At 43.6% G+C, this 13,054-nt stretch overlaps 1 protein-coding gene across 2 annotated transcripts in view; it reads left to right on the forward strand.

The window, feature by feature from the left end:
* LOC119465202 (neprilysin-1-like) overlaps positions 1-12,010 on the forward strand; it is a 78,386-nt gene extending 66,376 nt beyond the window's left edge. The window contains exons 10-13 of one of the 2 annotated variants that reach the window (XM_037725999.2): positions 8,457-8,522; positions 9,063-9,161; positions 9,262-9,353; positions 11,762-12,010. In XM_037725999.2, the coding sequence (XP_037581927.1) occupies positions 8,457-8,522; positions 9,063-9,161; positions 9,262-9,353; positions 11,762-11,849 (345 nt within the window). In that variant the 3' untranslated portion in view covers positions 11,850-12,010. The remainder of the gene's footprint in view (positions 1-8,456; positions 8,523-9,062; positions 9,162-9,261; positions 9,354-11,761) is intronic. The other variant, XM_049656611.1, reaches the window with a different exon arrangement.
* The last annotated feature ends 1,044 nt before the right edge of the window (positions 12,011-13,054 follow it).

Consider the following 13,054-nt stretch of genomic DNA (forward strand, 5'->3'; position numbering starts at 1 on the left):
TATTTCTTTCAATTTATGATATATGATAGTTGATGTGATGACTTCAATTTCCTGTTTTATGTTTAGGCTACTGACACTGCACAAACTATATTTTTCGTCATAACACGGAATACAGGCCCAGAGTGCGGCTCATAAAGACATCGGGATAATGAGGTGTAATTTGTGGATACATTTCTCGCTATGGGTAATATAGGAGCCCCTTTCTCGCAAATATGTCTTGGTTGAGAGCGCGTGTGCTGAAAGTAGACTGATTGTCCGCGCTTTCCGTGCAGCTACCGAAGCGACTGTGACAGCCTTTCGCTGTTTAAAGGTTTAAGCTTTTCGATGCCAAGCGCCTGAAATATACACTAAAAACGCGCTTGTCCAGAACCAGAAAGGTCGCAAGCATCATGCGAAGGCAGGGATTACCCTTGTACGGGTTAGTCGCGTCCTTGAGCAAAAAAGAAAAACCGGTGAGTTTCGGGCTGTCGCTTTTATCGTTATCACAAATGACGACTTGCTGGCAACGTACTGCGCTTTGTCGGGAAGCTGTTATGGTTCATTCTTTAGAAAGGGTATTTATCTTTTTCTGCAACGTAACTTACGTCATCGGGGCAGATTTTAAAACACAAAGGTCTTGGGTCAGGCGGTGGTACCTAGGTGACATGAACACCGGAGAAAAATGGACTTGTACAGTCACTTTCTTTTGGAAGCGCTGGTAACGTTGTAATTTTAACCACAATAGCACTTTGTACATTGCATTTTTCCTAACAGCTTAACAGAAGGCTAATCAGTCCTCATATTAATAAACTTAAAACTTTTTACCAGAGACACTCTCAGATGACTTCAGTATATTTACAATAAAGGGCTCCATAATTTCCACCATGGCTTTACGTAGGTACGTTGGCGCACTTCATGTAATAATCCCAGTCAGCCTACTCACATATAGCGCATTACTAATCACATCTACCATGGCCTCGGCTACATCCCAAGAAGCAATTTCCTACCTAATTTGATTACTTCAGACTCGGTAGGTTTAAGACAGGCCAAAATTCGAATAGGAATGCGTAGTATGGAATTAGTATGGAACCTTAGGTGATCTAGAACGTATGCATTACACTCGAGTCTGTCCAGAATTAGACAGTAACATTCATTTACTCTGACTATTCATCTGTCATCAGTGTTAATAAACTAAACGCATGCTGTGCCGATCTTTCCCCCCACCTCACCCCAAAATCAGCTGGGCGCAGGCTACCACCCTGCGTCTGCTACAAACAAATACGTACCCTTCAATCGCCCGCCTCCACCTTATATTCCCTGAAGTCTACAGTACACCCAACTGCCGGTGCTGTGGCACTCACTCGGCTACGCTTCCGCATGTGCTGTGGGAGTGCCCAGCACTGTACACATACATTAACACCACGACCCCCTCGTCGAGGTTGCGTGAGGCTCTGCGGAGCTCCGCCCTCGACGACCAAACCTGGGCGACCCAGCACGCCCGTGAGGCGGCGGCGACGCAAGCCCTCGACGTCCCCTCATGGGAGGCTTAGGCCCGGCCATCATAAAGTGCTGGCTCTACAATAAATGTTTATTCCTCCTTCTGAGCTTCTATCGCTAGGTTTGCGTCGTGAAGTCGCCTGAGCTTGCACAAGTTCTACAATTCTACGCTCCAATATCCCATCACCAAGAGCTCGGCGCTTGTCATCACGAATAAGCTAAAAAGCAACCTCGCCTTCAGATCGTATAGTCAGCGTCACAAGCTTTCGTACCCCGGAAGGTGAAAAAATATTTATATTTCTACGCCTTAGTCACGCATCGTAGTATTCGGATTTACAGCGTATACTGGTCTAGAGTAAACAAAACAAAAGTTTTCCATAGTTTTACTGGCTGCGGGGTAGCTGCGTTGAAAATGAACTTATTCGCAGAACCTCGGCCACGTAAACTTTTGGCGGCGACTGTGCGATTGAACACCTGCATTTTCTTTATTCTGCACACAATTTTTTTTAATGATTGGCCTTCCAGCCAACGTCATGCAGTGCTTACACCTGGTTAATTTTCAGGACAGCAGACTCAGACATGACTTATTAAGTAGAAGAACTGAACTATTATGTAGCACGTCATTTTTATCACCAATCAGGTGTAATAAATATGTAAACAAATAAAGGATAATAACATTGCCTATGAAATTTTACTAAAATCTCAGGACTACTTCAAAACTTCGCCTGTTCGTCTTGTGTACGTCCCTATACTTTCTAGCAAACTGAGAGGGAGAAATTCAAGGGTTAAATTGACATCTCTTGTGGCACCATGGCAGAAAAGGGAAGGTGTAGCTTAGTGGGCCCATATGAAAGGATCAGCTGCGATTGTGCTACTCACGCACAAGGAACGACACTTTTGTATTTTTTTTAGAGGCAGTAATAAGATAAATGGTGTCCGTGGACGCTGGAGTGATCATGACAATACCACTGTACCGATATGGGTGATAAACGATTCTAATAAGGGAACATTTCTGCAAGCCTCACGGTCCTTTCTCGTGTTTCTTCAATTGTCCAAACACGTTAAATTTAGCGTAGAAGAAAATTCTTACAGAATTACTGAAGAATTGTACCAGTAATTATATCATGGTGCTGCGATCTGATTCAGCAATAGAATTAGTTAAGAACAGAACAGCAGAATGCCATAGTAACTTTGGTGATTCTAGCCGAAAAAAATGTCTTCTTGCAACGCTTTGTGGGCATAACTCAAAAAGGGTTTGGTCTGTGATTGGAATAGTTCTCTATTTTTACACGACAAACTACATTAACACGCCCCGGTGTCTTTTCGCATTATTTCCAATACTCCTCTGCGTACGTCGTGGTAAAAGGATATGAAGACCTTTAGTATTTCGGGAATTTCGTGAAGGTATATGGGAATGGTTCAAATGATAAGATACGTGCGCTGCATATTGAGGATAGAATGTTTATGTTTCGAGGTATTCGTTTGTACTAAGCAAAAAAGCTTGTGAAATAATTTGGACAGCCTTCATTTGCACCGAAGATCCGGTACGCAAAAATTCTGCTTTGATATAATGCAAATATACTCAGTCAAATAGCTTCTGTATTCCTTTCTAAGAATACTACGTCTGGGGCTGCAGCCAAGGTTTCTACTTCTGCGTCTTTTAATTGCACTCAGGGGAAGCTATTTATTTTTGTGGTACGTTTCAGGCTGAACAAAAGTCGCACAAACACGCCTTTCCATGACATAGCTGAATAGGCAAAAATATTTCTTAGTAATGTCTTCATAAATGCTTGCCTTAAGAAAGAAATCAACTTTGAAAAAACAAAGTTGGGTTTATTGTCTAAAATACATTACACCTAAAGTGCAAAAGAAGTTTGGAAGCACGTTCGCATGTTCACGAAACCAGCCAGCTATTTTTTTTAGGAAGACGTTGGTACAGTAGAAAGAAACGAAACAAGAACCGCAACTAAATGACCTGCGTTTCCGAGTATGCCATCTGGCGGGAAACGGCCAAACTAAGCAGCGACAAAGTGATAAAAGAAAATAGCGGCGCCACTGGCTTCGAACCTGCGAACTGCCAATCGTGGTATCAGCGATCCTAATCGGTGGTCGCGCAGAACGCTCGGCTATCGGTTTGAGTGCTGCTGGAGGCAAAAACTAGGTTTATATACGTACCACAATAAATTCTGCGACCTTGTTATGAAAACTGCGATTTTGGAACGACTTTTTTGCCATTTCAAGAGTTGCTGCTGCAACTAGCTGAAAGCCGAGTCATTGAAGTTGATAAATCCCCAATAATACGTCGATCGATGCAATAGGCCCATCGCAAATTGCTTTTTACTGGCCAAAAAAGCCTCCAAAATTTGGCCTTTTCCATAGACTCCCATACTTCGAACTTCGCCCGCAATTTGGAACGGGTTTTCTGTCGTAAGTAACGGTATCGCTTGCATGAGATGTCGGGCTAAGCTCCTAGAGCCTATTTCCACATTAATATTTTGAAAGATGGCTTCTATGATTAGTTATTTGGGAAAAACGACGCTCTCCCATAGAAAATGCGCATGTTTTCAGAGGCGGCCGCTAGAGGCGCTGTTTGGCGATGTCCCTGATGATAATAGACGAAAATGAAAAAAATAGCCTGGGAAGCGATCATAGACGTTTAGCATTAACGTTTGGGAGAGATACCAGCGCAGAACATGAACCAATAGCCTCAGAGTTTTTAAAAATGAATGACGAGCAAATAACAGAGATCGCAAACAATATAGAGAAGAAAATTGAGGCTTTTCCTACAGCAGTCTGGGAATATAAGGAACTGGTGGAGGTTATGCAGCATGAAATAAGGCGGACACGGCAATACAATTGTTGGATTGGAAAGACGAAACCACGTAAGTGGTGGAACAAGGAAATTAAACAAGCTATAGAAGAGCGTAAAGAGGCATCTAGGGTTCATCGAGAAGCCAAAAAGTTGGGATTACAAGAAGAAGAGGTGCTCCTTAGATGGAATACATACCGAGAAAAGAAAAGGGTTGCGAGTGAGCTCGTGCAAGAGAAAATTAAATGCGCAAGTGAACGTTGGGTGCATAACATTCACAAAAGAGACAAAGGCGCCCCAAAAAGATTCTGGAACCATATAAAAGCACTCGGAGCTCCAACTAGAAACTCGCAAACGGCTATAAGGGATGAAGACGGTAACATCTATGAAGGCGATGATGCGCTGCGGTACATCACAGACGTTATCAGGCATAACTTCGGTACGAGAAAAAGTGTACTTCAGACAACAGATCCAGCAACAACAGAGAGGCTTGAGAGATCAAAATTCAGCATAGAAAGCTTCTATTGGAAAAAGGCAGCAGAAAATGTCCCTAACAACACGGCAGCAGGACCCGATGAAATCCCAATACAGCTAATCAAAAACCTCGGTCCAAAAAGCAAGGCACTGCTGACTAATGCCATAGAGCAAGTGATTAGAACAAAGAATATTCCCGTTGGATGGCGTGAAAGCAAGATGAATCTCATCTACAAAGGCAAAGGAGATAAGGATAAGACGAGCTCGTACAGGCCAGTTACAATAGCGTCGGTGATATATAGAATGGCAAGGCAAGCCATAAAATTAGAACTGTCGAAGTGGGTGGAGGAAAACGGTGTATTGGGGGAACTACAGAATGGGTTCAGGCCAGGCAGACGCTTAGAAGACAATATGTTTGTACTAACTCAGTGCATAGAGATTTCAGTAGCTCAGAAAAGACCTTTATGGGTAGCATTTCTAGATATTAAAGGAGCTTATGACAACGTAGACAGGGAATTGTTGTGGGATATTCTTCAATACGAAGGCATAGATGACGATTTCGTGGAGCTGCTGAGGGAGATATATCGAGACAACCAAGTACAAGTGGCATGGGAAGGCCGAAAAGGAAATGAAATGGTGGGAATTCACCAAGGATTGAAGCAAGGATGCCCTCTGTCACCATTGTTGTTCACGATTTACGTCAAGGGCATAGAAAGACGACTGGAAAACAGCGAATTAGGTTTTGATTTATCCTACATGCGTAATGGACAAATGGTGCAACAGAAGGTCCCTGGATTGATGTACGCAGACGACATGGTGCTACTAGCGGACAATAAAAAAGATTTACAGATACTTGCGAATATCTGTGGGAACGCAGCGACAAATCTAGGCCTTAAGTTTAGCACAGAGAAATCAGGGATTATGATCTTTAATGAACACACGAGTAACTTCGTGGTGTCAATTCAACAGCAAGTAATACCCATAGTGAAGCAATATAAGTACCTCGGCGTACACATAAACGAAGGAAAGAATTACTCAAGCAACCACCAAGATAATCTGAAAATAAAGGGGAAGCGGAATGCAGCATTAATGAAACACAGAGCACTGTGGGGCCACAATAAGTATGAGGTGGTGCGTGGAATCTGGAAAGGAGTAATGGTGCCAGCGCTAACATTCGCAAATGCCATTATATGCTTAAAATCGGATATATTGGCGGGTTTAGAAGTTAACCAAAGATCAGTAGGCCGGTTGGCTTTGGGAGCACACGGTAATATGACAAATGAGGCAGTGCATGGAGACATGGGTTGGGCCTCTTTTGAAGTCAGAGAAGCACAAAGCAAAATTAGTTTTGAAGAAAGGCTCAGGAACATGGATGAAAATAAATGGGCGGCTAAAGTGCACAAGTATCTCTACATGAAAAGCGTGGACACAGAATGGAGGAAGAGGTCAAGGAAGTTGGCAACCAAGTACAGGATAATCGAAACTGTAAATAGACAACCAGGGGTCATCAGAAAGAAAGTGAGAGAAATAGAGACCGTGAATTGGATGCAAAGAATGGAAACGAAAAGGACAATGGAGATTTACAAGAATGAGAAGAAAGAAATTAGAAGGGAAAATCTGTACGATAACACAAAGGGCAGTGCCTTGCTATTTGAGGCTCGAGCCGGTTGCCTAAGGACGAAAACATATCGGAACAAATATTCGGAACTAGATGAGACATGTGTATGCTGCAGTAAAGATCCAGAGACCACTCAGCACATCCTAATGGAATGCGACGGGATCCACCCAGCGAGAACCGTAGGTAACGTGCAACTCCCAGAAGCGCTTGGGTTTAAAGTGGAAGGAAACATAAACAGATCAGCCGTAGAGATCAGCAAGAGACGATTAGAGTACTGGTGGAAAAAAAGCAGGGAAAAGATGGATACGACCTGATCTCTTAAAATCATAGGCAGCGGTACAAGCTAAATTTTTGAAAAAGGTATACAAAAATGCGAGATAAAGAACATGTGTAGTATACCTGAATAAATCAAGCAGGCTAGGTGACTATTTGTCGCCACCCCGTTTCAAAGGGGATGCCAATAAATCATCATCATCATCCTCATCATCACCAGATTCCTGGTATTGGCCGACGATCGCGGCTCATTCTCGCGCACCCGAGGAAGGAAGGCCGGGCGGAAGCGAGGCGCCACCGGGGGAGGCGAGGGAGGGTGGGCAAGTTTTACTTCGGCGCGGGCGCCGCATCTTAAAAGCGACCTGCGACGTGTACAAAGTGCGCCTCTACGCGGGTCTCATCTTCAAAGCGATCTGCAATGTTGGCAAAGTGCGCCTAGTGCTGGTAGCTTCGTATGCACTGTGCTGTCGACATTTAGTGTTTAGTTCACGTTGAAGCGAGACACAGTACGAAGGTCAATTCGCTAGCTGCTGCTGCTGCCACGATTCTTCATTTCAGCGTTTTGACAGCGAGTTTCCGTGGTCACCGAGCGAGATGTGTTCATGTTTACGTGTGCGCGTGTGACGCCGTGCTTGTTAATTTAGTTAGTAAGTGATTGTTTGCAAGTTTATACGGCAGATAAAACTACTACCCTTACTTCTTATAGCTGTATACTAATTTGCTATCGCAATCGGAACTGCGAATTTTTTCAGCACATGCTAAGGTAGAACTTGCTCTACATCATGATCTTTTTGCAGTCCTTGCACCGGGGCGCCCGTGCTCGTCTGCAAGGCTTCCCGAACAGCTTTGTGCACTTATTCGATACCAGGGGTGCCTGCATGTGTGGAAGCCCAGTTGGCCGTGAAAGCTGTTCTTTTGGTACCTATATTTCCTGATAACAGCGGGTGGAGTGGAAGCTGTTCTCTTTGTTGGTTGATGCCTTACGTTATTGGTGGGTCGATGAGCACGGTGATTTGCCGCTCTATGCGCGGATTCAGCGAGAATTTATGGTACCGTTATGTTACTTGATGGTGGCACCAAACAATTTACATAAGCTTTGCTACTTGACTTGCACCGTATGACCACGGTACAGAAGTGACCTTGAACACGCGTGTACTTGATGGACAAGACAGTGTTTGACATGGTTAACAACAAAACTTGAAATAAAATCTGTAATCTCGACGTGATCTCATCCCTCGGGTCGAATACATATTAATTATTAATTCATGTGAGTTTGCTTAGACCATTGATGTTTCGTCAGTAATAGTCAGACGTACCACAATAAAAGGCCGTATTTTGCACGTCTGCTACAGTATTTATTATTGAACATGATACTGCCATCGAACCCCAAAACCTTTCTTAAGTTAAATTGGTTCTGTAGTTGTCAAGAAGTTCAGAACGCTATGCATGTCTAGCTCTCTACTAGCACAACTAACTTGCTATCACGGCTAGAGGCGTCATCCGACATCACCAACAGAGAGAAGACAACATTCCGCGCAAGGCTTTCGGCTTTTGAAATCTTGATCTTGTTTTTTTTTTTGTTTAGAAATGCTGGTAAAGTGTTGTTAAGGTGCAAGTTTACGTAGTGCTAACGGGAGCGCCTTGCTTCAGTTCATGCAGAAGAAATGCACGAATAGCCTGTGTTAATGTCAAATAGCGCAGCATTAACCTGTCGTTTTCCCCAATAATATCTAGGTGCACTTTCGTTGTCTTCCGCACAAGCTTATTTGACTGTTTTTTCTCCCGCGTGTTATTTCCTTTTTACAGAAATATGTTGACACTCAAGGTGAGGCCCACTTCAGTGACTACGTCGGACTGCGCGCGTCGTTTATGGTAGGCACTCTTTTTAATTTTGGTCTGGGAATGCATGTCGGTAGGCAAACGCAGAGTATGGTTACAAACTTCACATCGCCACTGTCAGTGATATCAGTGATACTGGGGCCCCTCCTACTTTACTTGCTCGGCAAGTAATTGCCACTGCATGTTTCCTGACTCCCTTATAACGTGCTTACGTATGTATTAGCTCCAAGCTCCTTATGTATACCCCCTTCATAGTGAGACGATGTGCCCAAGGGTCCCTAATTTATTGCTCCTGATTCGTTAGATTTATTAAATACTTGGAGCGGAGAAAGCTTCTAGGCAGCAAATGTTTTTCATTAGTAGATCTTCCGGGAGGTTTTAGACTCTGCAGTTAACTCGCATGGAATTTAAAAGAAATTAACAAATGCAAAGCAAGTCTGCATTCGGCATTGTTAAGGAGAAACCTATCTCTCATCAAGAAAACTGTAGCGGGCCTTCATCGTTTGATGTTTCCAAATATTGTTAGGCGGTGCAGGTATTAAGGTACTAAACGCACGATATTTTGTTATTCAGGCATTAAAGGACAGCGTTGGAAATTACACCAGGCCATACTTGCTTCCTGGAGGCAACTTTAACACGGAGGACAAGATATTTTTTCTGTCCTTCGGCAACGTACGTGCATACCCTTTCTCAGTATTTGCTGCGTATAAAAAAATTAAGGTAGCTAACAAGAAAAAGCGTCAATCAGGAGAATCAATAATATCTCTTACAGCTTTTCTGTCCATTCGGCATTACAAAGGCCTTTCCAACAAGTAGGTCTGATGATCCGCTAAAGTCTCAACGAACACGAAGTTACAGAGGAAGGTGAGTTAACAAAAGCAAGCAATTTACCCGCGTAATTACTGTGTGTGTCCGCCCTGCTCAATACGCTGAATTCGGTGTTTTTTTTTTCTTTTAGAAAAAGGGTGCTTGCTTTGTGCGCTTGGGAGAATCTCTTTTCCTTTACTTTAACCAATATTCGGTGGAAGTCAACTCTTGGTGATAAAAACAATACCTTCATCGCAGTGGCCCATTCAAATGAAGCTCAATTGCCTTAAGACTTCAAATATTAGTCTGATTAATCATAGACATGGCATGTGTGTTCTTCCGAGATACAACAGGCTCAATAAAAGATGCTGCTCACAGCATTAGCTTAAATAAGCACATATTCCTAAAACTAGTCCGCACGACAGTGCTATGTATTGAAATCTAGAAAATCTAGAAAATGTGTCTATTTTGGTTGTACAGGCGCTGCATGGTAAGATTTCTGTTATCTCTTTTGGTATGAAGAGATATGATTGCTTGAATTCGTCACTCGAAAAAAATGTCGTGCTGTGTTTCTTTAGCAAATAAGGTCTTGCCTCTTTTAGTCTATTTCATGGGGTTGGGGCAGGTGTTGTTGCGGAAATGGTGTATATTAGCCTTCCTACACTTCACACAGTGGTGTGTACCAAACCGTTGTGAAGACACCCCACCCCCCTCCCACAGTGCCCCAAGCGCTTTATTGCATTTGTACCAAAACTAGTGGTTCAGATCAGGTGAAAATGAATTAAACCCCCAATCACTATTTGTTCTATAGGACCTGAAGCCACTTTGATCAGCACAAAAGGTATTGTGACCAGTGCAAGGGTTCAGTCCTTAATTTTAAATGCCACACCTTCAGTACTCAGCAATACTGAACTGCTCAGCAGTGAAGTTCTCATGTCCCATTATTCAATTCTTTTTGTTCAAGTTTCTTTAAAAAGAGCACTCATTTCAGAACAGTTTCGGAGCTGTAACTGCGTATAAACGTTGCTCACCCAGTACCATGAAAGAAACGGCTCCGTCCTGGCACTCGATAAACACACTAAGACATTTCTATCGGCTGCACACCAGCAACGAAGTTCAAAATACAATGTTCAGAAATATTAACTTTCTTTCGAACTCTAACATGTTCAAAGAAAATACCAGGAGGCAGAAAGCTGAAACTCACGGTGGTGAGGCCCACGCAATTTCAACGCTTTCAGCTCTAAAAGGCAGTCGTGAAACGAGACCAAATATTTTGGAGCACAGGTTTTGCTTGCTACCTTCCACGGCTTGGCATGGGTTGCCGTGTTTGAGCCTAGAGAGCAGAACGTCTGCGTATTGGTGGTTCGGGTTAATGCCTCACGATGACGTCAAACCGCGTGGAGCAGGCAATGTGACTTCCCCCAATTTCCCCTCCCCCCCCCCCCCTAAGAAAAAAAATCTCAATTTCAATGGGCACAGCGCGGTGCTGTGCCCATTAGGTGACAAGTAAATGTCTCGCATGAGTGGAAAACAACCTTACCACTGCGTCCCTCGTGCAAGCTCTTTCAGACGCTAGCACATGAGTGACTTCACACAGCAACAATTCTTTCTTACTTTCTTTCTCTTTTATTCGAGACAATTTTCATACAAATTGGCTCAGGAGGCACAATATCCTTTTAAATGCGAGAACGCGCAAGTTTACCGAAACTTTATTATGATATCTAGCGCTTTGAGACACCATGCGCCTTCGTAATCGATCCAGTTTGCACATTGCAGTGCCTTCTGGATTGTCCCAGATAGACGGCAGAAAAGGCGTGATTGGCGTTGCATATATCTACTATGCAAGACAAAAGCGAAATACACGTTTGCTATGAACTTCAAGCACCGTCGCATGTACCGTTCTCATACCTGCCGTAAAGTGCGAGATGTAGCCATGCAACCCCCGCACAATACGACGCCTATTCAACTGGACAAAAAGAAAAGAAGAACACACACGCATGAGCAGCATTGTACAAAACAGCATAAGCTTCGCTTTGACGATCATCCTTCATGGTTCCTGCAAAAATCTGGATGTATGAAAGCGGCGTCTGGAATTTCTTGTGAGTGATTTGTGTCATATTTATGTACATTTGCTTGTCAAATATATGCGTAGAATATAACGGCCATGACGAATTCCTTCTTTAGAATTCAGGCAGACTCCTTGGCTCGGAACAAACGGTTCGTTTGCTCCCCTCCTCCATACTCAATTGGGAGGTTTTTCATTCAGGAACATTTCCTCAAAGGCTACCTCTAAACCTTAATGCTAATGAAATCGGAAAGAAAAACATGTTGTTTTAGTCTTTTGGTAAGCAGTTATGAAAAAATATCTGTTAAAGGCTAGCGTTGTAATTTGCAACAGTCAAAGCCCTACTTTCACGAACATGCGCACTTAATTTTTTGCAACCCGTTTTCATTTCTTTTTCCAGGTTAAACAACGCCGTGAATGGATACTACGGCTTCCAGAAGGCATTCAAATGCCAAGCAACTGCGGACGTGTGCAATCTCTTCCCTTAAAGCGTTGGCAACCTAAGCAGGGAATAGTTCTCTGTTTAGTTTAAGCATCATTCGTCATCGCCTACCACTCCTACCTCCATAATATGGAACTACATGTGGACTAAGAATGGCAAAACCGCCGCACTTGTATTTATTGCATAAATAAACTTACCCAAACGGTCGAGCTGACGCCGGCCACTGTAGCCGTACTTATTCCGTTTGTGTCAAGCGAAAGAAGAAACCTATTTCTGGTATTTTAGAGTGTCAAACATTTCATGGCTATAACTTCCTGCTAAAATCTGTGACCGAAGTAGCGTAACCTCTGACACTGCAGTTGAATTGGTGGAAACGCATTGAACCAAGGTCATCGGGGGAGATTTCAGGCTTAGCCAGGTACTGGTTTCCATTGATGAGGGGCAGTTTTCCTGACGGTGTGCGTCTAGTGGCTTTAACAGAACTCATTGACGTGCGTTCCCTGGCTTTTGGTGAACTCTTAGTAATTTCCTGATGACTCGGCTCCCTGTCCTTTGGCCATGGATGTGGAGCCTTCCAGAGGACCGCCTGGCAAGAAGTCATTACGACTGTGCTCCGTGAATAAGAGAGGAAGCTTGCTCACTGACACCGAGTACACTGGGCTGCACGCGATGTCAATTGAAGACTTCTCGGATTATAGTTTCATATCAGTGTGTAGACTGAGGGCCAGCAGAAGAGAAATGTCAATGCGAACCCATCACCATATGCTAGCACGGAAACTCTGAAGTCAAGGCCTGAACGCTGGCCTCCGGCCATTTTCTTTGTGCCTGAGGGACCATCAAGTAGCCTGCGATTGCTGAACCGCTCAGCACTATCTGTTTTCTTGGAAGCTATCATGCCTAGTGAGATTAAGGACATACGAATAAATACGCGAAAAAAACTGTCCTCGCAGTCGATGCTTCTAACGGGAATGCGCTGAATAAACTGAAACAAATCACGGAGATAGGCAGGCACCAAAGCGTGTTACTATATCCCGATCGACGACGCATGCGCAGCAGGTGTATTTGTGCCATTGATGATGCCGTTTTAACGCCGACTTGCCTTTTCTCGTTAAACGGGCAAGTGAGGGTGCTGCAATTACAATATGCGCCGCTTTGGAAACACTCGGTGCGTGAAAGGCGACTGCATACTATACCATGTCAAATTCTGTAACTTCTGAAACTCAGTTCGGCCATTCGTAAAAAAAATCCAAG

Source organism: Dermacentor silvarum, chromosome 9, assembly GCF_013339745.2.
Source record: "Dermacentor silvarum isolate Dsil-2018 chromosome 9, BIME_Dsil_1.4, whole genome shotgun sequence".
NCBI classification, from domain to species: Eukaryota; Metazoa; Arthropoda; class Arachnida; order Ixodida; family Ixodidae; genus Dermacentor; species Dermacentor silvarum.